Consider the following 26,934-nt stretch of genomic DNA (forward strand, 5'->3'; position numbering starts at 1 on the left):
GTGGAGGCACAGAGCGCTGGTCGGAGAGAGAGAGGCATGACACGGAAGAGGACGGTGTTTTCAAATGACTTTGGATATCTTTATAGTATTGACTGTTTCTGTGTAAAAGGCTCGTCAGACATGGTTCATGAAGAAGCAGAAACTTAAAGCGTGGTTGACTTTTATTGAATGCATTAACCGTACAGGTTGAAGTGTCCAGTCTGGGACAGGACAGAGGACAGGTCTGGGACAGGATGCATTGCTAATTTACAGTCGCACAAATATCTGTGTCAGTTTTTACACCTGTTAAAGTTTAAAGATGGCTTCTGTCAGACATTTAGTATACAGTAGTAGGTTGTTTCACATTAGTAAATCTATATCAGCCTGCAGGCACAGCAGCCAGTCCAGACTGCTGAGTGTCAGCAGCAGATGCAGGACTGTTATGCCAGCCTGGGTTATTGATAAATATGGAAGTAATGATGTTGTGCGGTTCACTAAAAATGCCAGTTTCCCCGTCATTAACTACCCCAACGAGGTTATAGTCAAAGTGTCTGCAGCAGGATTAAATCCAATTGATGTCAGCATGAGAGGTGAGTAATAATAATACTTTGTACTCCCCCCCTCAGTTGTGAACAGACTAATGGTGGCATCGTTGTGAAGTTAATACGCTCGTAAGCGTCTGATTCAGTAAACTAACAATGACTTTGGCACTTTTTTTTGTTCAAAAACAAAACCCCTGCCACCTTTGGAGACCCTAAAGGTCTGTAGGTAACAGTAGCAGGGCTCCAGACTGCCAACTTAAAGCAGAAGTAAGTGGTCCGGTCGTTTTCGCTAATGCTGCGTTCCAGGCAGGCTTTTGAAATCGTAAATTACAGCTTCAAGTCACAACTTACGACTTTGTAGCGTTCCAGGCAACCCACTCGTGTTTTTCCTACCTGTTTTACCTGTGAAAGTCACTATAACGGCCACTCGTAACTTCCGACCGGTGAACTCGTACCAGATCGAACTGGTACCACTTCACGGTCGGAAAAATACAAGTTTCCTTGAACGCACCATAACAGTCCTCGTCCCTACGTCGCCACATTCACGGCGTCTCTTGGCTGCACACACAGCCCTGCATGCCGTTCTCTCTCCTCATTGGATAAAAACTGTAGGATACGATAAATGTTTTCTCCTCGACTCAGAGCAGAGCACAGTGACTGACAGACCCACGTTTCGGTCCAAACACTCCATGTAAGTGATTGCTGTCGGAAGATATAACTATTTAAGACTTATATTAACACAAATATATCACTTACTTCTGCTTTAATGGGGGAATTTTTCCCCTTAAATTTAAGACAGTGCAAGAAAATTTACTACTGACCCATGTTCAACCAGTAAATTTGCTGGGTTTTTTTTTTAACATTGGTGAAACATGGAAGGGGCGACTTAACTCTGGAATCTGTCGTTGCAAGTGCCAGGCCAATGTGTGTGAATATTTGCTTTGCAAGTCGATTTAGGTTTATACAACTAAATTTCCTGCTAAAATTTTAACTTTTAACTTAGGGGGTCACTGTGCTCCCTGCTGATGAACCAGTCTGCCACCCAGTACTTTCATTAAAGGACACATATTCTGCCCCTTTTCCACAAATTCAAATAGTTCCCAGGTGTCTTAAAGACATGTCTGTGACATGCTTTGGTCAAAATCCCCCAAGGATCAAACATCACAGCTCTTTTCATCATCTCAAAACAGCCCTGTTCAGAACGGCTGCTTTCAAAGCCTGTCCCTTTAAATGCTAATGAACCACTGCTTGCCCCGCCCCTTCTACTGGTACCAGGTAGGGGTGGGGTTATGCAAATTTGAAAACTAATAACATCATTAGAAGACAACTGAGAGAACAGCTCATAAAACCACATTGATTTCAACCTAGCGAGCCTGAAAATTACAGAGTTTTTTGGCAATTCTCACATTTTGGGGACAGGAAGGCAAAACAAGAGAGTTAAAGAGCCTTCAAAAAGTGATATTTCCATAATATGTCTTAGGGATGCACCGATTGTGAAATTCTGGGCCGATGCCGATACCGATGTTTAAAATAACAACTTGGCCGATGGCCGATGCCGATGTTTTTTCTTTTTGTTATTTATTCCGTCTTTGGTGCCACAGAAACATTACTGAACTATTTTAAAAGTCTTTCAGCTCTTCATCATATTATTATTTAACGAGCACAAATTCAGTTAGACAAATTTATGAAACAATTTTTAGTTGACATAACCTTAAAACACTTACAGTGGCCTAGAGTTAATATTAGAGTTGCTATATGGTAAAAGTAGTTACCAGGAAAAGTAACTATAGCATTACTTTTTTTTATATAAAATGCTCAAATATGTCAAATTACTTAGACTTCTCTCCCTGACCCCCTTTATCTGCAGTAACACAGAGACAGAATGATGAAAGGTTCTGTATACACTGAAAGAGGAACTAATCAGGATTTCTCCTGTGGCTGCGCTACATTTTTACCTCAATTAAAAAGCCCCAGAGTAATTGTGATAGTTAACTACATGACTTGTGACTGGTTACAGTGAGAATGGAGGCTCTCTGCCTTCACCTGGCGTCTCTCTCGTTGCAACATCAGTGTAGTAGTCTACCTGGCCGCTGCCCCGCGGTGTCCGTGTCCCAGCTCTTGTCTCTGTGGCACCGCGACACAGACGCGCTGCGTAACGTAATGTTTATAACAGTTACGTAATCCACCGCTCCGTTTATTGATTTCTCGCTGGCGTCGGTGTAAACACATACACGTGGCCAGGCGGAGGTTAGGAAATAAAGCGACCAGACGAGTTCCTCTCTAAGCCCATTGTATTAAGCCCATATGACGAGGGGCGTTCAAGCTCCTCCGTTCCTCCGCTCGCCATGACCGCGCTGCACTGTGTGTTTATTAAACATGCGCGCAACTCTTTTTTCAAAAATCAATCCGCGGATCACATGTGTGCCGAACTGAAGATATTGATCCGAACAGATCAGGGATCAATGATGATCCGTTGCACCGCTAATACCCCCCCCCCAAAAAAAAAAGGAAAAAAGAAAGGTTCCTCCCAGCACAGAGTTCATGCGGCATTTAAACCAACATAAACATCGGCCACTGCCATCTGTGAATGTCATCTTTTTTTGCCGATGGCCGATGGCAGTCAACAAGCCGAACATCGGCCGATGTTGATGTTCAGCCGATGCATTGGTGCATCCCTAATATGTCTCCTTTAAGGTGGCCTGCTCTCCCTGATGTTCCTGTATATGACCCAGTCTGCCCACCAGAAGCTGCCTCCATCAGCTGATTCCATTTCCATGTTCTTCCACATTCCATGTTGCAAACTGTTTTCTTGTCTATAAACAACATCTATGTCACGTCTGTCCGTCCTGGGTGAGGGATCCTCCTCTTTCTCTCACCCTGAGGTTCCTCCTGGTTTTTCCTGGGAGTTTTTCCTCAGTGGATGTTATTATGATGCTGTGTAAAGTACCTTTGAGACAAACTGTTAGTAAGAATGGGCTATACTAATTAAGCTGCCTTGTCCTGCCTAGTAAAACAAATTATTCTGGAGCCCTGAGTAGGTTACAATCTAGCAGCACCCAGAGGTACAAACATTTTCAGTAACATTTAAAAAAAAAAAATCTGATGTAACCTTTTTACCATTGTCTTATCTCTGGCTGAGCTGCAGCTTTGACTCTAACCAGAACCTCTCCCTGTCAGGTGGCTATGGTGCAGCTACACTGTCCATGAAGAGAGACCCTCTGAATATCAATCAGTCAGGCAGCGAGTTCCCTCTCATCCTGGGGAGGGACGTGTCAGGGGTCATCATGGAGTGCGGCCTGGACGTGAAGTACTTCAGCGAGAGGGACGAGGTAAATGATGCAAAGAGCAGACGTGTGCATGTGCACTAACTGCACTCAGTAACCACTTCAGTTTTCATACAGGAACCCCAGCACGTGTTTTTTTTGGAAACTGCTTAATCTTGCGCAGCGCGTCATGTATGAATAAGGTATATGTGTTAAGTATGTGGTCAGGATGCTATAACCACATATCTACTGTATCTGCAGAGTGTGAAAAACACATTGTTGATCAGACAGATTAGATGAGGAATCATTCAGACACAGCACTGCCCGGTGCCACACGCTGATGATGGCGCCGTGTTAGAGTCAATATCATAACCAGCAGTGTGTGAGCTCTGTGGTTCACCTGTAGTTCAGCTATTCCTGGTCATGGTGTGCAGTGCGCTATGACATAATGATCCCTTCACCAGCCCAACCCGACTCAGCAACATGACACGGGATGAGTCTTTCCCATCTCTTAGCCCAAAACAATCCTTAGGAATGAGGTGTATTGCACAAGTGGCTGTGTCAAATTTAGACAGTTTTCAACTCATCACTTGTCAGCTCTTTCCTGACTTAGAGTATTTTTAATGCACAACACACTAAGAATACAAAATCCATTCATCACATGACAGAAAGTGAAAACCTGGGTTGATAATTGTTAATAAACCTTTCTTAAACTCACTATTTAATTCTCTTCAGGTATTTTTTCTGCAAAGTTTTTACATTTAAAGTCATTCAAAAATGCAGATAGTTCCACTGTGTCTTTTTGCAGTTGCTAGTACACAGACAGAAACCTCTCCCTGTACTGAGTTTAGATGGTTGCTAAGCTACAAACCTAGCTTTCATTCAGTGGTCACTCTAACCATGACCCAGTTTCAGCCGCCACCCTCATACTGAGCTATTGTTAGCTTTAATATATCGGACTTTAACACAGCTGCCCGACCTGCACAGATTGTTGAAGGCCTTACAGTCTAATGATGGAACTGATTATTTCTTCACATTCTGTTGATAATCTTAGTCAATATTTAAATGTTCGACTAAAATATGTATGCATGGCCCTTTTAAAGAATAGTGAACTCACAAACAAGACGTGGCCCAAACATCTTGTGGACATTATTATTAATTAAATTGACACACTCTTCATTAGCTGCAGGCTTTTTCCTTCGCTTTTTCAGTTCATTTTCCTCGTTCTCAAGTTTAATTCCTCCCGGCCAGTAGGTGTCGCACTCACACTCGCCCGCTCTTTCTCCAACCTATTGTACTGGTTGCCACCAGGTACGCCAACACTAACTGTATTTAACGAGCAGCAGCTCCGGTGTTGACAGTGGACTGGAAACACATCTGAATCATTTCACACTAACTCACCTATATATATATTTTGGACCCGTCAAAATTCATAAAACAATTATTTCTATACTATAAGAAAAAATCAGTTAGTTAATAATTAGTTAGTTAATACTTTTATTCTGCAACCCTCTAGAGGTTTTGTGGATGTATTATTTTTGAAATATTTATCGTTTTGATGAAATAGTTGTAGGTGTAAACTTTAAAGCAGAAGTAAGCAATCCGGTCGTTTTGGCTAACTTTCTGTCAGCAGATGGAGTTAGCAGTCCCCGCCCTCGTCCCTATGTCACCACATTCACGCGCATACCTTGGCTGCACACACAGAGAGGACCGCCCCTTTATGCCGTTCTCTCTCCTCATTGGATAAAGGTTGTAGGATACAAGGAAAGTTTTCTCCTCGGCTTACAGCAGAGCAGAGTGACTGACAGACCCTTGTTTCAGACCAAACACTCTATAAAAGTGATTGCTGTCGGAAGATAGAACTTTTTAAGACTTATATTAACACAAAAATTCCGCTTACTTATGCTTTAAGTTTACAGCCTTTTTTTAACACCTTGTTTCTACCCCAGACATAGATAGACATACATGATGGTCAATGTCGGTGCTGCACAGTAAAGTCTGTTTGTGGGGAGGTGAAGTGAGGCTTTTAATAGGCCTGTGTCTGCACTCTGTGTAAATTATAATCTGCATTTTCTCACCACACAGTCAGTGTGTTATGACAGAGTGACTTACTGTGCGATGCGATGTCAAGTGCTACTCATGATTAGAGATGAGATGCTTGCTCTTCAGTCTCACTGTGTAGAAATGCAGACAAAGTTGTTTATATCTTTGATGAATGAGTGTTGTTGCTGTGTGTCTTCCCTCAGGTCTGGGCAGCCATCCCACCGTGGAAGCAGGGCAGCTTAGCTGAGTTTGTGGTGCTCAGTGCCAACGAGGTACTGATGGACTCATGCATTGTTTTAATTGAGTGTCAAAGTTTTAGTTCTGTCTATGAGGAAGTAGATATCAATTTCATCACTATCAGTTCTGTGTCACCAGCTTCCTTTTAGCTGTTGATTTGTTTCAGTGATACGTTTCATGTGAAAATAAAGACTTGTTTTGTTGTTGCACTGCTCCTGCAACTCAAGTATTTATTATACTTATGTGTTGTGCACAGGTGTCCCACAAACCAAAGTCACTGAGTCACAGTGAGGCTGCAGCCATCCCATATGTGGCAGCCACTGCCTGGTCAGCACTGGTCAACACGGGTGGGTTCAGTAAGGACAACTGTGCCAAGAAGCGGTGAGGGAATGTGGACAAACACTGCCCCACACACACACACACACACACACACACTTTCCACTTGTTAATCCCTCCCTCAGCCCCCACAGACGCTCCTTTTCCTTTGATCTAGTCAATTATTCCACTCGGTGCTCCTCCTAAGCTGCCTGAGCCCATCCTATAACTATGTGCTCTGCTTCTCTGGCAGCAGCTCAAAAACCCTTTAAACTGCAGTGAACTCAGTGTGTTAAAATGAATCTTAATGAGAGAGATGGTCTGCATTAGCAGCATGGAACACTGCTAATGAACAATATGTTGACATATATTCATCAAACACGTCTGCTCTTACTCTTCCTGTCAGGATTCTGATCCTCGGAGGTTCTGGTGGAGTGGGAACATTTGCAATACAGGTATGGATGAGAAGGTGACGGATGGCCAGTATTATGTTATATACAGTGCTGTGAAAGAGTATTTGCCCCCTTCTGGATTTTTTAAGTTTTGCATATTTGTCACACTTAAATGTGTAATAGAACCTGTTTGAGTGAAGTGAAGGAGGCTGAGAGATCTTAAATACTAACACATCATGCCGCGATACAAAGAAATTTTTAAAAAAAGATGGAAAACAAAATCATTGGCATCTATCAGTCAGAAAAGTGTTACAGAGACATTTCTAAAGCTTTGGGACTCCAGCGAACCACAGTCAGAGTCAGGTAGGTTTTTTCCCTTAAAAAATTAAATCATTTAAAAACTGCATTTTATATGTACTTGGGTTATCTTCGTCGAATATCCAAATTTGTTTGATGATCGCAATAAGTGTGACAAATGTGCAAAAAACTAAGAAATCAGGAAGGGAGAAAATCCTTTTTCACAGTCCTGTGACTATCTAACATGCAACTACAGTAATAGGAATATGCTGACCCACTGCCCATGGCAACAGTGTAAAGATACGTGTCCCTCTGTAGTGAATATTTGAAGATGTAACTATTATTTGTGTCCAGATGCTGAAGGCATGGGGAGCCCATGTGACAGTTACCTGCTCCCAGAATGCCGAGCAGCTTGTAAGAGGGCTGGGGGCAGATCATGTGGTGGACTACACTGCAGGACCAGTTGAAGAGCCACTCAGTACACTGGACAAGTAAGAGAATCACACACACACACACACACACACACACACACACACACACACACACACACACACACACACACACATCTATAATCATTTTTCATTTAATTGGCACTGGTGTGTTTATATCACTGACTTGCTCAAATTACCATGGCGACCTCATCCGTCTCGCTAATGTGGGAAAGGTGAGCCCTCAAATATTCAGATGGACTTAATCACACAGACTTAATCTGTCGTCCCTCCACCTGGGGCACGTTTCCACACCTACAAGCTCTCACGCTCATTTCTCACCTTTTCTTCATCACTGGTCTGTATCTCTGCTCGTGTCTCATTTCCCCTCTGTCCCACCCCCAAGATTTGACCTGATCCTGGATAACGTCGGGGGGGACACGGAGCGCTGGGCTCTGAATCTGCTTAAGCCTTGGAGCGGAGCCAAGTATGTCACCCTGGTAACGCCTTTCCTCCAGAACACTGACCTGCTGGGCGTAGCTGATGGGATGATGCAGACTGCTGCTACGGTGGCCACCAAGGCCCTCAAGGTAATCATTTGATATACCACACATGCAGTTTGACTTTGCCTCCACATATTTATTACAGTTTTTCTCAGTCACTTTGGTACATTTCTCAAATCATCCTCGACATTTGCAAAAAAGTATTAAGTGCATTTCTCAAAACAATTTGTACAAATAGCAAAACGCCATGGATTGCCTGCACAAGCCAGTCTCTCTCAAAATCCTTAGTTCATCTCTCAAAAGTAAATATCTGTGTCAGTGAACATGTCAGTGCCATCAGAACGACAAGACATTGTGTCATTGTGTACGGATAAGACAGTCAAACTGCTTAGTCATGTTGTCAGTATGACAGTGTGCTCTGGAGGGATGTTCTGATGTAAACTATGGCTGAAGTTTGATGACAATTATTGTAAATTGTAAGTTACACCTTAGTGAGACTGGACACGATTCACATTTACACTTTTACTGTTTGTACCGTAATTTGTTGACAGACCATGTCATTACGATATAGAAAGGAAAAGACAGCACTGAATAGCACAAAGAAAAAAAACACAAGTAGGAATGTGAATATAGGACAATCTCCTTAGGGAAAACTGTACATGCAGTGCTGTAGTCCAATTCCTTGTCCTTCCATTGTCAGACATGGTAACATTTGTGCTCCGCCTCCAGCTTTATATACAGTATAATTGCCAGTCGATGGTTGATGTACCTGTGAGCTATTTCAGAAAACTGGTTGATCATTGGTTGATCTAATGCTTTAGATTTAGAAAAAAAAGTCTAATGGAAATGTATAGAAATATGCTTGACATTATGACAACTTGTTCAACCATTTTGCATGTAAATTATTCGAGACCCATTATACTACATTTTGATCATCATGACATAAGAAATTGATAATGTAGGAAACAGCAGAGAATTGTACATAATCATTTGCATGGATGAACCAAAGCATTTGCAACTTGTTCAAAGAAATGAGAAACTGCTTTTTTGATGTGCACAAGTGACACAATGATGTGAAGATTGAACAAGTAGTTTTGAGAATCTCAGTTCTGATCTGAGAAATGTACCAAAGCCACTGAGATTGGATGAATGGTTGCTATACATTGCCTGTGAGTTTTAGCTTGTGCACATTTCTCTGTATTACTCAGTGACTTTATATCAAGCATGGCTTCCGTATTCATTTGAATGGGACCGCTGCACAACTGCACTGACACAGTAGAAACTAAAGCTGGCTCAGCTTTTGCCACAACACAATACAGCATCATCCACAGTGCTGAGTTTGTCTGCTAAGTACAAATTAGGAGGCAGTCCGACTCCTTTCTTCATCTTCTTTTCTTTTCTTAACCTTTATTTAACCAGGAATAATCCCATTGAGATTCAGAATCTCTTTTGCAAGGGGGTCCTGGCCAAGAGAGCAGCACAGTAGGTCCACATAAAGTACACACTTGAAAAACAACAACAAAACAAACATAAAGACAGCTAAAACAGTTTGGCAAATCACATCATTACAGTATAATCACCAGCTGTGTCCTTGTAGATCACTCACTGTGTGTGAACCCTGTATTTACACCACGTAGCTGCCAACTGATGTGATGACAGACGCCACCACCATGATGACTTGTTCATGATATATGACCAAAGTTAAGGGGACATTCAAAGAAACTATTTGGAAATTTGTAGATAAGCTAAGAATTACTTAACTGAAGGGGAAATTAATTTCTCTGTCGGCTCATCGACCATTTTCAGAAGAATTAAAAAGCCTGATGGCTGTAGGTACAATGGATACCATAGAGATAAGACAAGATAACATCCATGTGTTATTGCAGAACATGTCATTTCAAAGCATTAGCATTAACTGACTGTGATTAATGCTCTCTGAACCACGACAGCCTTAGCTGGGACCGGGTCAGGAGACATGGAGAATCAGATCTGTTTTATAGGCCAGTGATGTTCTTCTTGACTAAACACAAAATGTAAAGGGTTTTGTGAACAGGGCGCTGTCATGATGAGACTAGAAACAGGTAATACAAATAACTAAAATATCTATTGTATATTGTAGCATCAGATGAGCAAAAAAAGGCTCGCGCACATCCAGAAGTGCAGCCAGGTGCTGAGTCCAGGGAGACGAATATCAAAAACAAGAAAGGACTCCCAAATATACAAAAATTTATTAGAGGACTATAAAAAGGACTATAAAAAGGACAACGTAAAAATACAGTGTAAAGTTATACATAGACCCATGTCGGCCATTTTTAAATGAAAATAAGCAAACATATGGGAAATAATATGGAAATAACTTAAATAAACAAAACACACCTCTTATCTATTCCCACAAAACAAAGATCCGTCTGCTGCAGCTTGAGACTGCCATTCACCCCGGAATAACATTTAGAAAAATTTGTTTTGAGACGTTTATTTAATTTGCATTTTTTCACTCATTTGAGTCTGAATTAATATGATATTGTTTACTGTACTTTCACGGCCCTCTCCATATTATATTTTTAGAAACCACCTGTGTAGCTTTATCAGCACACTATTATTCTTCTATATTTTGTTTTCGATTTAGTTTGGGCCATTATGCTTATATAGAATATGTTTATTCCTGTACTGATACTTTTTCCCTTCTTACATAGGATAGGGGAACCCCTTTGTTGATTTATATATTTTTACTCCGGGCACCCCAGACCCCTTAAAATTCATAGATGTATTAATTGAAGCAGGGAACCTCTCTGTACATACATTTCCCTCTCCTTTTTCTTTGTTTTGTGGGAATAGATAAGAGGTGTGTTTTGTTTATTTAAGTTATTTCCATATTATTTTGCATAATGTTTGCTTATTTTCATTTAAAAATGGCCGACATGCGCCTATGTATAACTTTACACTGTATTTTTATTGTTGATTTAATGACCATGTCGTCACTTTTGATATTGTAGCATCAACCAATCATCATCAATCATCAGTTTATTATCCTTTATGATGCTGCACTTGTGTAACATCATTCGTTCCTTCATGTGTTAACACAATGAATGACACTAAACTCAATTGAGAACTGAACAGATTAGGTCAAAACCCTGTATACTGTATGGCTGAGCTGTGTCATAAGAGATTTACTACACATTCTGCACGTTATCTGTTTGCTAATGTCCTCTGTGCTGTAAGACTGTAACGCTCTTTCTTTGAGCAAAAATATTTTGAGCAACGAACAGTGAGGAAACTCCAGAAACTCCAGTGTTTGGCCGGCTGATGGTGAAACTTCATCACTCAGTCAGTAAGTCAGTCAGGAACGTATGAGACTAAACCTTATTGTTGTTGTACAGCCAAACAGATCGCAGACTGTTCCTTTAAAGGCGACAGCCTCTTATTTTCACAATAGCAATTATTTAACATTATTTTATTAATATCAGTTTATTTTTTAAAATCAGTCACCAATGTTGATAATGGCTGGCACTATGACTGTGACCAAATATGGATTCATCAAGTTGGCGAAAGGATGGATATTCACTGAGCTGCCACAGACAGGTTGTTACACCAACACTCACACACTATGAAATAATCATGTAACATTACCAGACAGAGTTGTTTTCGAGGTAAATGCGTAGCCGGAACTACATTCCAGACACGGCTGCTGGGTGGAGTGATTTCATTTTTCGGAAGTATTTGCGTCACGTGTCGTAATGTTACATAATTATACGTTATTATTTCATAGTGTGGTGAATGTGCTGGTCACAACTTGTCCACCAGAGTGTTTTGCTGTTGTTGGATTGTGTATTTGATGAGTTTGATGAGGGACAGGGGACCTGTACCATTCACCTCCATTGTGTTCACTGAGCAGCTCACGTCTCTGCCCCGCCGATCTCAAAACAACATGCACCAATAATTAAAGGTAATGAGCCTACTGCTATGACTATAGGGATTATGGCAATAGGCGAATTTACCAAAATGATGAACTAGTCCTTTAAGCAAGCGCCAGAATTGCACATTCATTCGTATTCTATGAGGCCGATTTTACCTTTCTTTTATTCTGAAGTATTACAGGTGGCGCTGTCATGCAGGACAAAAAAATTTCACGGGCAAAGTTTCATGAGTTTGTCAAACACAATTAAGCAACACAAGGCAATTTTATTTGTACAGCCCATTCATACAAACAGTTTGTCTCAAAGGTCTTTAAAACAACATCATAACAACATCCTCTGTCCTTAGACCATCACATCCACTGAGGAAAAACTCAGGGTGAGAGACAGAGGAGGATCCCTCAACAAGGACGGACAGACGTGACATAGATGTTGTTTTTGGAATGGGAAAACATGGAAATTGAACAGAACGGACAGATTTAGGTTATCAGAAAAGGGATTCATCCTCATTCTAAGATGAAGAAGACACAGTAGAGTCTCTCAACAGGGTCCTGGTCCACTCAGGCTGCAATAAGACAGTGATGATGAACAGCTTGTTATTGCGTCCTAATAACACTGTGGTGAACTGTGTGAAATAAATCTCTTAGTCATTTCCAGTTTGAAAGCGGAATATGTTGTCTAATACAAACAGATGCAATGATATACTTCCAGTTACCATAGTGACAGTGTTTGCGGCGTGAACAAGCCTTATGACACATGATGGTGTAAATGAGATTACAACATTTCATTTGAACTATACGATGGTTAATTTAGGCGCAGGTCAGGACGAGTCAGGCCAGATGTAAAACCTAACACCATCCACCACACACACACACACTCACTTTCACTGCCACACACACTCCCAGAGCTCAGCCAGGCGGAGTGGCATCCTGTCTGTGTGCCCACTGTGGTGAGATGCATGCTGAGCAAAGTTTGCATGCAGTGCATTTGTGGTGTGTGTGTGTGTGTGTGTGTGTGTGTGTGTGTGTGTGTGTGTGTGTGTGTGTGTGTGTGTGTGTGTGTGTGTGTGTGTGTGTGTGTGTGTGTGTGTGTGTGTGTGTGTGTGTTGTGTGTGTGTGTGTGTGTGTGTGTGTGTGTGTGTGTGTGTGTGTGTGTGTGTGTGTGTGTGTGTGTGTGTGTGTGTGGCTGTGTGTGTGTGTGGCTGTGTGTGTGTGTGGCTGTGTGGCTGTGTGTCACAACTGAATTTCTGTCACTTCTTTCCACAATATCCACAGTATCACCTGACTCAAATGTGTCACTGTGGTCTCCACTAAAGTGTTGTACAGTATTGTTGCAAAGGTACAAATAGATTCACCAAAAGAGGAACACCAGGATTTCATCATGATTTAATGTTTTAATGGTTTTAATGATTTAATGGCTGCTGCTTTGTTTCCCTTTTAGATTAGATTAGATAAAGTTTATTGCCAATTGTACATTTGTTAGGGTACATGCTGTAGGAATTCCTGTGCAGAGGACACTCAGAGTACAAACATAAAAAAGTGAAGATGTGTTAAGTGCAAGTGCACACAATTATATATATTAAAAAAAGATGTAAACAGTGAAAGTTAAAGAAAAAGAGTACAAAGACAATGAATACAATCAATAGAAATAAATACAAAATAAATATAATCAATATAATGTTTCACTCTAAATCTGTAGAAAACAAAAATAATACACTGATTGTGCTTAAAAAATTGCAAAAGAGTGCTTCATGTTTAACTTTATGCCTATGGAGATCATTTCATCTTCCACTTGCTAAACTAACAGACATTTGGACCATGGGTGGCCAAACTTTTGCATGCTGTATATACTGTATAGTAGCAGTGGCAGTAAGGATATGTTTATACCTTCCATGACATTTTTACATGGAAACTGCGTGTTTGACACATTTCTACCTGAAACAGAGGAAGTGGTTGAAGCTCTGTGGAAAACTTCAGAAAGATCTTCCAACGTGCTTTGCTCATAACATAATCTTGAGTTGGACATCTCAACATCCCACTGTTCGGATTTAATTGATAATTATTCATTGAAAGATAAAAAAAAAAACTGTTATTTTTGTATTTAAAGTCAAAATGTCTGAAACCACCTTAATTTGTCCTCTGTAGCTTTCAGGTGAAGCTCGACTTGAATTAGTCATAAATTAGTAACTTAACAACAGTCAACACAGAACGTTGCAGCGGGCCGGGACAACCCCAGGGACACTTCCGCTTTTCATTTTTCTCTTCTTGCTTTAAATACTGTAATAACAGGCGCGGCATGTGCAGCATTATACACCTACACCAGGCTCTCAGTGTCTTCACTTCCCTTACTGTGCATGTGTAGAAACTGTCAGTTTCCTCTCTAACTTGTACAAGTCATTGGTCCTTTCCCCTGACTTCTAGCAAAGTGGAACCAGAGAAGATACAGTAGGGTGTCATGTACTGTAAGGCCTTAGAAATGTTCACTCTAACGATCTAATGAATTTCTCTTGAGCTGTATTCAGTGGTGTTGGTGGGGGAGGGGGGGTTCAATGCACAACACATTGCCACTCATTAGCACTCCTCACTGTCCAATCAGCTTCAGTCTTGCAGTGATTATTTGAGTTTTGAGTGACACAGCAGAAGTGGTTTTCTTTTGACTGGACCAGGGTTGTTATAGTTAACTAAAACTATGACACAAACAGTGAAAACATCATTTAGTAAACTGAAATAAAAATAAAAAATGGCATTTTTTTTCAAAAAGGAGAACTAAATAAAAACTCCAATGAACAATGTAAAACTAACTAAAACTAAAGTAGAGTCGGATAACATCAGCTTAGTTGTAGTTTTCTTAGAGATGTCTAAAGCTGCAGGAAGAAAACACCACAGCTCAATATGGGACGACTTGGAGTACGACCCACAGGTAGATAAGAGTGAATGGAACCTGATGAGGACTGGTGGGAACATTATGGGATGCAACTAAAAGGGAAAAATGCCACAAAAGTGGAAGTTCATCTTCTGAGGTCGGAGGCTTTCTCCTAAAACCTGAAAAACTAAAACTAAATAAAAACTAGTCAATTCCTCAAAAATAAAAACTAAACTAAATCTGCTTCATCACTTGTTGAACTAACTAAAACCAAACTGAAATTTAAAAAAGCAAACTGAAAAACTAAATAAAGATAAAAACTAATGAAAATGTTAAAACTATAGTAACCTTGGACTGGACCAGTGTCTGGGTGGAGATTCCCTCATGGAGCTGATGTGGCTTCAAGTCCCTGCAGTGAACAGAGAGACTCACTGACAGCAGGTATATGACAGCTCCAAGTACAAAGAATGGCAGAGAGAGGTTTATACTCTGGAAGCGAGGGTATACTATATTGTCTCACACCTCTGTCACTCACCACCAACATTGTGTTCTGTGTTAGTGAAAGGAAAAGTAGACCACTGACAGCTGGCCTGGTTATCAGTGTCCTCATTTCTAAATAGGCCTGAAGGAAACATGTTGAGTAACTCCTTCATGTCACACATTTGTAGGGCTACACGCACACACATACACACTTTCATGGGAAGGTGGTTTCAGACTTAACATATAACACTCATTATTGACATGAAAAAGTCAGATTGCAGTCCCAGCTGACACGGGGTGAGGGCGGGTTACATCCCACACATTCACATCTATGAGCTATTTAAGAATTACTAATTATTAACCCAGTGTGTGTGTGTGGGAGGAGCCAGAGGAGAAACCACACCGGCACAGGAAGAACAACAAAGGAACAAATCATCATAAAGGAAATTTGAAACGTGGGAGTGTTTAGATTTTAATCTCAATTTTGCAAAAATGTTCACTGTATCCACAAATGGCAAGTGTTGAGTAAAGTATAGAGGTAAATTGTTGTGCAAGAGTAACACAGACAATGTTGTCACACACTGGAATAATCAGAGATCATATGGGTAGAGCAGAACAACAAGTGGTGAGAAGAGGAAGCCTCCGAGTGTATCTGTATCTGTATCTGAGCTGTGCTGTGGTCAGTTCCACATGCCTCGTCATGTAGCTCTGTTACAGCATGATACCACACAGTCTTTGCTAGTGTGAGCTGGCAAAATCAACATCATTAAAAATAAAGTCTCTGCTCTGCACACAGTTAAAAACGTAGTCATAAATCACACTCACACCTTCTTCCTCTCATCACATTTTCTTGCAGCACCTTACTAAAGGAGTTCACTACCGCTGGGGGTTCTTTGCACCGAGCGGTCCTGCGCTGGATGAAATCAGAGACATGGTGGATGCTGGACAGGTACGGTGGTCGAGGGACATATTATTGAAATATCACTTTTTGACGGCTCTTTAACATATATTTTGGTGTTTGTCTCGCCTATCGGCCCCCAAAATGTGAGAATTGACAAATAAATCTGTAATTTTCAGGCTCCCTAGGTTGAAATCCATGTGGTTTTTACCAGCTGTTCCCTCAGTTGTCTTCCATTAATGTAACTAGCTTTTGAATTTGCATAATCCCACCCCTACCTGGTAGCAGTAGAAGGTGTGATGTTTGATCCTTGGGGGATTTTGACCAAAGCATGTCACAGACATGTCTTTAAGACAACTGGGAACTATTTTAATTAGTGGAAAAGGGGCAGAATATGCCTCCTTTAAATATTGATTAATACATCATAAACTGAGTCATAAAGACTCCAGGGCTGTGGACCATGTGCTTTATAAATGCATCTGACATTTAGCATTCATAAATTATAAATCTTTATATTATATAATCTTTATAATACTGTATTACTTCCTAGAGAACTATTATGCATTTCAGCTCGGGGTATCTTCAGCTCTATGCAGATATCACCCTAAACCACTCCTCGTGGTTTGAAAATAAACCCAGAGCAGCATCTAGAAAAAGACTGGTGGGTGTAAAGCTAACCACTGCTGCTTCTCTGATATATAGCATAACTCAACAGTTGAGAAACACAGCTTGTCTGACCTGTGCTCACCCTCTTCGTCTTTTCTCCTCTGCATCAGATTCGGCCTGTGGTGGAGGAAACCTTCAGCTTTTCCCAGGTTCCCCAGGCGTTGGAGAAGGTGGAGAGCGGCCATGCCAGAGGAAAGACTGTGGTCCAGATCAGCAAAGAGGGGGAAGAGTCGTAGCATTTGCTCTAGAAAACTACAAAACAACTGAAACGAATGAAAATGATTATTATTTGTATCACCAGCTGGAAACATGCTACATGAACAAGGTTGCTCCAGTTGGTGCTTCTTCCATGTGCTGGATGTGTAGCTTTGAAGCTGTGTGTCTGGATGTTGACAATGTGAACACCCTCCAAGCACTTAATCATTAACTCATGTACAATTGCTTTTTTTTTCAATCAGTCATGTGACATTTCATAATAAATGCTATGGATCAGTTTCTCAGGCAATAAATGTATTGAAGTGGCTGTTAAACTAAATAGGCATCAAGTAGAAAAACGGAATTACTTAGAAAATGTGAAGACTAGATTAGAACAGGTGCCCAAAATAAGAAACCTGGCATCTGTGACCTGGGTCTCACTATTAGGACACTAAATCCAATAGTTTTGTTTTCAAACAATAAAAAATAATAGTATTAATATCATTTGTAACTGCTTCCTCTTTTCCACTCACATATTATGGCCAGCAGCATTTTATCAGGTTCAAAGAGCAGCAACAATGACACTGACCTTTAAAAAACTTGATTCAATGCAGTCAGCACAGACACAAGTGGATCAGTCAACAGGCAGTGAAACAGCAAACACAATGAAATCTGTGATAAATTTCTCCTCTATCAGAATAAACTATGCACACATAGACATGAAGCTTGGAGTTTCCTCTTTTCGTTCATTTCATTTTACACCTCACAGTCTCAACCATTTTCACAATGAACAATCTGCTGAACTGCTCTGACATCTTTTCTCTTACGCTCTGACATCCTGTTCCCTCCATGTACTGTAACTGAAGCGGTAGCATCATGTGATTGGCCATAAAGCCACATTGGTTAAAACAGAAACGCTCCATCAAAAAAAAAAAAAAAAAAAGATCCTCAATCATTTTCCTGTTTCAGGTTGAGGTCCATGAGAATAATGTTGAGGTTAAATAAATAGATGAGTGACAACATTAAAACCAGTCAAAGTACTGACTGGTCTGTGGATGTTGTTTGTCTCAGTGTGTCTGTGTCAGTACGTCCTCTCAGCAAAAACACAACAGACTCACATTGTTATTATAAATGTTAGCTTCAGTTAAACTAATATTAATGTGATACTGTCACTACACTACACAGTCAGAGAAGCTTTAAGTAACTGTAAACTGACCCCAGTTTGTTTTTCTTAAGAGATGCACATATACAAACTATACAACTGATACAGAGGGAGTTGTTATGGTTAAAGGATGCCTTGTCATTAGTGTGTGCGTACTGTACAAGAGTGACCTTTGGTGTTACAGGTAACATGGACTTATTGACCTTCAGCTGCTACGAGGAAGTGAAGCTACAGTAAACAGAGTCAGTTCTTGATAGTGCAATTGTTTAAAATACTGCTGCCGGTCAATAAGAGGAAATACTGCTTAAATTCTATTGTGTTCTCTTAGTGAGATACTATATGATGTCATGTTTGTGGTGAGCAGGCGTTCATGTACAGGCAAGAAAAGGGAGGACGTTCCTCTGTTTATTTCAGTTTGATTTTAAACATAAGAACACAACTTTACAGTGTGGTGGCTGGTCATCTTATTTCATATGAATCATCCAAATCCAGTTTTGTATATTTCCGTGCACCATGAGGTCGTCTTGAAAGCCTTCTGCAACAAGCTCGCAGTAGTGACAGTAAATCCAACTCCTTTATTGTATTTAAAAAAAAAAAAAGAGGCAGCAAAGATTTTGTTTTTCACTTCCATTTGTAACTGTTTCCTCTTTTACATTCACATATTTACAATCAACAGTGAGCAGCATCATTTTATTGTAGTTTTCCTTTGAGATTTAAACTCATATTTACACGCATGATGCTTATGTACAAAAACTAAGGCAGAAGAAGTTTGTGTAAAAGTGTAAAAACATATAAAGTCCTAAAAAGACATCAAAACTTTACAATAGATCGTCTTTGATCTACGGTAATTACAAAAAGAGCATCCACGTACATAGTATCTCTGGAGTGTAGGCACGTCAGACTTCATATTGCAGCCGTCAGTGTGAAGTGTACATTCAAGTTTGTCGACGGTAAGATCAGGAAACAGACGCTGAGACCATGCAGTAGAAAAAAGGATCATAAAGTAACAAAGAGGTGTGCAGCATTGAAACAGGGCTGAGTTTCCACCACATCAAGTCAGAACATGGAGAGATCGTGGCTTCTTTGGTGTAAAGAGTTTGAAACCAAGTGGCTTAAATTTACACAACTTTTAACATTCACTCTGAGAAAGAGGAAACAATTTCATCAACTTCCAAACGAGTACACAGCATCTCAAAGTTTGGTTAATAATTAATATTGATCCAGTCACTAATTAACCTCTTTAACTAAAGTAAGTAGTCTTAAACGCACTACTCATTAGGTGCAGTGTTTGCACAGGAGAGGAGCTGGTCTTCTCACAGGATCTCCAGGGTCCACCTCTGGGTCACTTTACTCTCATCAAGTGTGTTGAGGATCACCAGGTTCTTGTCGTACTGTTGACCACCTGGGAAACAACACAAAACATGAGGCATGATCAAACTTTTACTACACAAACTGATCAAGAGAACTGTCTACAGATACGCAATTGCTAATGTCTGAAACTCTAGTGTGAAGAAAACAAGGAGTTTGTTGTCTATGCTACTTTCTTAGTTATGAGTCATGAGGAAAGACAAAGGTATGAAATCAAAACTGTCAGTACACATAGAGTTTGAAACTGCAAATGATTTTTTTTTTTTTTACAAAAAACAGAACAGACACTTGTGAGTGAGTGCTGCAACCAGCAGGTTTCACTGCTGCACCTCCTCAACACACCAGGAGATGGAGCTGTTGGGTCACAATCAGACTCCATCTCATTCACACACTGAGCACAACTACACAGGCTAATCCTCAATCCTTTATATCAGGGCTCGTCAATGTTTTTGAGGCCAAGGACCCCCAAACTGATGGAGAGATGGAGCAGGGACCCTGCCCCAGTGTATAAAATTTTGTTTTACATTAAACACGGCCCAGTGCCATAAATGTACCTTGTTACTGTGCATTCAATACTAAGCTATTCAAATAATACACAGGATCATAATATTCATGCTTTTATTTTTAACATGTGCAAGGTACAGTGAATAGGGGGCCGTGCCACTGCCATTTACAAACAGACCTTGTTAACTGAAACCAATGTCAATATCAACAGTGTCTGTCAATTGCAAATTCAAATTGACATTTTTATTTCAAACAAATGTGGAAACGAAAAAATTGTCTAATCAACTAAAAATTTTGCGACCCCCCTACAGTACTCCCACGGATCCCCTAGGGGTCACGGACCTCCTGTTGAACACCTCTGCTTTATATGTATTTCATAAAGAAATAGAGAATATATACCGGTATATATGTTTTCTATTTCTTTATTGATTAAGTTTACCTTTATGCATCCTGATACATTGTATTTTTTTATTTTTGTCAAGCTCTGCTTTTTGTGTGATGTTTATTAAGCACTCCATGTACTTCACTGTTATTTCATGTTTGTATGTCATGTTGTTTGTATAATGTCTCTAATATGATAATAAAGTTTGCTTAAAAAAACAGAAAAACATTTAAAGTTTGAGTGTAAAAAGCATTCTGACCTTTGAGCTCCAGGACCAGCTCAGGGTTGAGGTGGCAGCGCACCAGGCCGTCTGGGGACACGTCCCACAGCTGGTTGTCTTTTCCCCGCTCTGGAGAGACACCGAGCCGACAGCCCGCCATCACCACGCTGCCTGACGTCTCCAGGCAACAGTCCTCCAACAGCTGGAGACCGGAGGGATGGAAACAGAGATGCATTCATCAGAACTGGTTCATTTCTCTAGTTAGAGAATATTTAGAGGATATTTTATCTGAATCTGCATTAATATACACATTTCAAATTAACTGCAATTTTGTGAATAAATATTTGTAAAAAATACTTCAAAATGTTTGATGCTTGTCCCATCACATGAGTCTCCACCACCATATCCTGCTCATGGACAACACACTGGACTGAGCCCATCACCTGACTGAGTGATGGGCTAACCAGTGGACTGAATATGAGTGCTTTGCTATTTTGCCCTTTTTCTGGCCACGTCCTTGATTTCACAGAGTGATGTGAAACTTTCCCTACACAGCACTGGAGCAGCTTTATTCTGTGTCCAGACAATCACACACTTTGTACCAGATCCCTGTACAAGCAGCTGCTAGGTCTGGGTGTGTTTCCTTCTGAACTCAGCTGACTGTGTTTGTGCAGAAAAGTAGGTGAAGGTTCTCTTCCTTGTTGTTGCACGTGCAACCCCCGTTCATTCTTTGTCTCAGTGTCTTTAGTCACTGCGGGTGGGTGGACTCCTCAGGACACACCGTGATTGGATGTTTGTATAAATTTGAAGGTAATTGTTAAGGATTTAAAGAGGCTAACTGTGGTTTTAAAGAGGTTTAGGTGCATCTAGATGGGGACAAGTGGACCCTGGCCTGTGGTTTATCAGTTGTGTGTGGTATTGAAGTGGTTTAGTTAGTACCTTGCAGGAGAGATGTCCATCCCGATAGAGCCACACCTGCTCTACGCCTCCCGTCTCCTCCGTGACTTGAACCCTCATCAGCTTAATGTCGTCCATAGCTCCGGTCAGAGACATCAGACTTCCTGTCTCCCTGTTCCTCAGACAGATGTGCGTCTGTCTCTGTTGGAGAAGAACACACAGAGCATTCATCAATAAATGTCAACATGATTTACAATGAGACGTGTCATTGTTTCATTAACCATCTATTAATGTGACAGACAGTTTTATTTGCTTCTGTATTTTATCACATATTCCTCATTTTTAAAATCCATTTCTATGAGAGGAACCCTAACATAAAGCAAAGGTACTAACTTGAAGTATGAGATCTGCTGTGTATTCATACAATATGCTGTATATTCCGTCTTTACCTGGAGCAGTGGGCGTAGGGATCCTATTTGCTGCCAGCTGCATAGATTGTTGAAATCAACAACCTCCCCCGGCTGGAGCAGCAGCTGTCGACCTCGGTAGCTGCTGCCTTCATACAACACCCACCTGCAGAGAAGACTGCACTGGTTAACACTGTAGGTGATTTACAGTTGTTGTTTTAACACCTTTTATTGCCTTGCCGGGTTATTCATTAATGCTCTTAATGAGAACCTGTCGGCTCTATAAACTAAGCTCACACCAGCTGTGGGAATTTCATGAGTCCATGTCAAACCTTTTGGATGAATATGAAAATAATTTGAATGCACATCACTGAATTATTTTGCACTGGCTCAATACATCAGTAGCAAACTACGTAAGTAAAAACTTTTCAAGTTAAAACTTCCATCACAAGTTTTACCAGATTAAATCAAACAAAAAAAATCCTATTCAGAAAAAAACATTAAGGGTGTTTCACTCCAAATCCAGTAGTTTACAGAACTATTAAACACTGATAACTTGAATTGTGTTTTGCTATTTGTTATGTCATGGCCTACCAATGAATTGGAGATTGACAGCATGTGTCCATTGTGTTTTAATAGATGGTGATTTGGCTAATTATTTGTTATACAGGGTTCCTACACATTTGAAATTTCCAAATTCTATACTTTTTCCACACCCTAATTTCCAGACTTCTCTGTAAAAAAAAATCAAATAATTTGTGACATTTGAGTAAATAGTTGTGCATTATATAAAAAAAATCATGCAATTAATCATTTGTTTTCATTATTCTGTTTGTTATTATGTAACCAAATCATTTCCAGGAGATTGTAGCTATAGGTACAATAGCACATACAAAAATAATTAACCCAGATAACTTCAGATAAGACCAAACCCAGAAAAGTATTAAGATAAATATATTTCCATACAATAATTTCCATTTTCCATACTTTTCCAGACCTGGAAATGTATAAAATCAAATTCCATACTTTTCCATACTTTCCATACTTGCGTAGGAACCCTGGTTTTACTAATTAATCAAATTAATTATCCTGCCTGTAAAGATACCAAACATATAATGTAAGTGGAAACTGAGTGACTGAGACGTACATTCCTCCCTCCACCACCAGGGAGCGTATGCGTGTGTCCATGCCAGCCTGCAGCAGGTTGACGGTGCCGCTGGCCAACACCACCCTGCGACCTCTGCAGCCAGCTTTCGTGAACAGGATGATGGAGGGCAGAGAGAACTCCTGCACGGCAACAAAACAGAGGGCACATCATTAAGGTTCTTATACATGGCCACAAAGTCATTGTTCATATTCTTTTCCACATACACAGTACTCACATGTCCAGTTGGCTGTAATGAGCGGATGGTAGAGTCTGAGGACAGGAGGCCCATGGCCATTGCATCAGGGTATTCTCCCTCCTCCAGCACAAACATGTTGTCTGTGAACTGGGTCCCTTCGAATGCCACCCAGCTGACACAAACACAAATACACACATTATAGCTGTCAGTATTCTTCACTTTTCACAACTCTAATACTCTCTGTATAATCAAACCATAAAAATAATGGCCAAGAAACCAATAAAGTGGCATCACTGTCACACTTTGAAGCAGTATATTTGCTTAGTTTTGATAATTCCCTGCAATTTTCGTCTGTCAAACTGGTTTTTAAGTGTTTGCAGAACTTGGCACCAGATGTGCTGTGCAGTCTTTTTAGCAGATAAAATAGTGATAGGATTACCAGGGGTACAGCAAGTGGCAACTATAAAATCTCATGCCGTAAGACCTCCTTTGGGCAATCAGCCGTTTCTATAAAGGGTTCCCAGATGTGGAATTCACTACCGACTGAAATAAAACTAACCCGAGACATTAGAATTTTTAATACAAAGGTTAAAGTCTGGCTGAAAAAAAATCAGAACTGTATGCATTTTTAATGTGTCATGACATGGTTTTAGATGTATTGTACATTTTATAGTGTTGTTATGTAATTTTAATGTCTTTCTTCTTACCTTCTTTTTTCTACTAAAAGCCTAACTAGGGACGGGAGTTGGAAACTAGCATTAGCTATAATATCTCTGTATGCAGAACATCAGTCACATTGACTTGTTTGTAACGAGTGGAGATGTTACTATGTTAACCTGCATTGTCCCTATCAAATAAACTAAATTAAATTAAATATACATGATTTGAAATCACTTTTTCTAACGCTGGCTGAGCATGTGTCTGACGGCTCCAGGCTGAGTGTTGCCTACCTGCCGGCCAACACCTTGCAGGACTTGGGTATGAAGTCCTGCTCCAGAGCTTCTGTGCTGTCCTCCAGAGTCACCAGTCTTCCCTGGAAGTCTGGCTCCGAGTACAGCTGCACCTGCATCACACATCCAAACAGCTGTAATGACCCAGCAAGGCACGTTTCTTTGTATAGCCCATTTTTTACCAAGAGTTTGTCTCAAAGGGCTTTACACAGTTCATGACAACATCCTCTGTCCACATCCAACCCTGAACATACCTTGACTTCTTTAAGCCAGTTGTTCAAACCAAAACAGCTGGGTTTCCGTACCTTCCAATTCATTAATATGATCCTCTTTACAGAGAGAAAAGCAAGTGTTACTAGTTGCTGCTTTGTATCAGATCCTACATCGTCGGATCAAATTAATAATGATGGAACGTGCAGCCTCAGTACTACGTACATGAACTGTATAAAGAGGGTCTAGATGGACCCTGGACACTTATTAAAAAATACTTAAGTGAGAGGAATGTACCTCAAGAGAGACTGTAATAGCCAGTATATATGTACAGTATATGACTCCTAGTGTGTAGACAGAAATTCAACCCCACTGGGGAAATGGCACAGCGATTCTCTAAGTACGTTGAATACATAATAGTCTGTAATTCCTGGTGAATGTCTTTGTGTTGTGTGTCTGTATGTGTATGTAATGTCTCTGTTATATGTTGTAAAACTAAACCGGAAAAAAAAAAAAACTGAGCATACCTTGAATTTTGAAGAACCCGTCATCATGTCCTGTAGAACAGAGAGGATGATAACATTAGGAGCATAACAGATGGCTATTGCTAACACACGTCTTCAATTTTAATGAATCTCTAAACATAACATCACAGTTTAAACAATGAGATCATTTCAGTCTTATTTGAACTCATCCTACAAATGAAAGCTGCAAGTAACTATTATTTTCAATAGTGATTAACCTGACAATGATAAGTGACTGATTTGTTCATAAAACATTAGAAAAAATGTTGATTTTAGATGTATTGTACACCCATCACAAGTCATGAGCAAATTCTAACATCTAAAAGCACCTGCAACTATCAAAAGCAACAATCTTACATGACTTTAAAGAGGAACTGATCATGAACATAGCTGCTGCAGCTTTACTACACATCGTTTCTTACATGGAAGACCGGCTGTATGGATGAGATCTTGAAGTTCTGGGCTCCCCAGTCCTCTGGATTGGCATACAGGCCTTTCTCCAGCACGTAGAGCTCTCCACTGAAGCCAGGCTTTTCAAATGCAACCCATCTACCAGCAAGACAAAAACAACATCCTCACACACAGTACACACCATGACTTACCACAGCTCATTTACTTGAGACAACAATCATGGCATACTTTACAAAAGTAGGCCACACACACCTCTCAGAGACTGTAAAAGGATTAAGCAGGCGAGACAGACGTGAAGGTACGACCACTGTTAAACTAATTCACCCAGCTCAAACACAAAAACCTGTCGCTTAAAAAACTCTGCCCAAATTTGAAGATATTATTTAAGATAAATTATTTTGTTGTGCAAATTAAGAAAACATGCAAATTCATACAACATCTTCATCAATTTCACAACACGTGCTGCAAATACTCTAATACAACACAAACAAAAGAGGGCCAGGGTGGGAAGCACTTTGCACAGATATATTACAATACACGTACTACAGTATGTGTACCTGTACAATAGGCTTACATTCAAAGGTTCATGTGCATGCCAGCCAGGTCTCCTCACATTGTGTTGTATGTGAAGCACATGCGTTTTAGAACTGATGATGAAGGTGTTTTCTGAATTAGCCTGGGTCTCTTTCTGAAGGTGCAGAACTCTGAGCACTCAGGGACACCGTGTCATCGGCTTAAAAGAAAGGTTTAATGTTGAGAAACTAATCGTTTTTAAACGATTAGGCAATGAATAGCTTGTTCTTTATACTCTTCCTTCTCTTTGTGGAACATTTATCGTCTGAGGTAATTAGGAAGTCTCTTTTGATTAATATCATCAGTGTAAATCTTTGCCTTCAAGAGATGGAAGCAAACCAGATATAACAATGACTTTAATTCTTCATAATTGTATCCTCTGGGGCTGTGAGTGTGTGCGTGAGCATGCAAGTCGGTGTGTGCACCTGTCTGAGTGTACAATGACAGAGCACTTAATCATCTCTGTGACGTAAGGAGAACACACCCTTCAACTGAAAGGGTGTGAACAGCACAGAGGGAAAAACGTCTCCTACCCTTAACCTCCTCTTATCAATCTATCTTTTTTTTTGCTTTGTTTGTTTTTTCCTCTTTGCACAGGCTGTGTGACTTACACTCCACCCATGACGTTGACAGACTGGGTTTTGATGCCATGACCCACGTCCTCTGTGTTGGGGACAGGACCCAGCAGGTCCACGTTGAGCCCCAGCTCATCAAAGTTCAGCTCACTGAACAGCTTCACATGTGGAGGCAGGAAATCCTTGGGAAGACAATAACACAATAAAGATTTAGACTTAACCAAGACAGTTGTGTTGATTCAGGTGCCTCACTATCCAGTCCAGCTCCGTTAGTACAAGCAGAGGAAAGCTGCAGTGTTTAAATGATCACTCTGCACTTCTTCCAAAGAAAGGAATAGTTTAACATTTTGGCAAATTGGCCTATTGCAATAATCCCTATAGTCTTAGCAATAGGTTC

General features: G+C 40.4%; 2 protein-coding genes across 2 annotated transcripts in view; one reads left to right on the top strand and one right to left on the bottom strand.

Moving 5' to 3' along the window:
- Positions 1-22: 22 nt before the first annotated feature.
- Positions 23-17,151, top strand: rtn4ip1 (reticulon 4 interacting protein 1). Its single transcript, XM_085767388.1, has 9 exons — positions 23-569; positions 3,699-3,850; positions 6,031-6,099; positions 6,321-6,445; positions 6,786-6,834; positions 7,423-7,559; positions 7,903-8,086; positions 16,109-16,201; positions 16,927-17,151. Exons 1-9 carry the CDS (start codon positions 299-301, stop codon positions 17,050-17,052), a joined length of 1,206 nt encoding a protein of 401 aa, XP_085623514.1. The 5' UTR covers positions 23-298; the 3' UTR covers positions 17,053-17,151.
- A 1,616-nt stretch (positions 17,152-18,767) lies between these two features.
- Positions 18,768-26,934, bottom strand: part of crybg1a (crystallin beta-gamma domain containing 1a) — a 56,590-nt gene continuing 48,423 nt past the window's right edge. The window contains exons 15-24 of the mRNA XM_085766701.1: positions 26,574-26,719; positions 25,401-25,527; positions 24,982-25,011; positions 24,245-24,357; positions 23,334-23,466; positions 23,099-23,238; positions 21,994-22,117; positions 21,587-21,745; positions 20,687-20,849; positions 18,768-19,575 (exon numbers count right to left, since the gene is read on the bottom strand). Of these exons, the coding sequence (XP_085622827.1) occupies positions 19,487-19,575; positions 20,687-20,849; positions 21,587-21,745; positions 21,994-22,117; positions 23,099-23,238; positions 23,334-23,466; positions 24,245-24,357; positions 24,982-25,011; positions 25,401-25,527; positions 26,574-26,719 (1,224 nt within the window). The 3' untranslated portion in view covers positions 18,768-19,486. The remainder of the gene's footprint in view (positions 19,576-20,686; positions 20,850-21,586; positions 21,746-21,993; positions 22,118-23,098; positions 23,239-23,333; positions 23,467-24,244; positions 24,358-24,981; positions 25,012-25,400; positions 25,528-26,573; positions 26,720-26,934) is intronic.

This window comes from Trachurus japonicus, chromosome 22 (genome assembly GCF_045865225.1).
Source record: "Trachurus japonicus isolate A0001 chromosome 22, Traja_1.0".
Taxonomy (NCBI): Eukaryota; Metazoa; Chordata; class Actinopteri; order Carangiformes; family Carangidae; genus Trachurus; species Trachurus japonicus.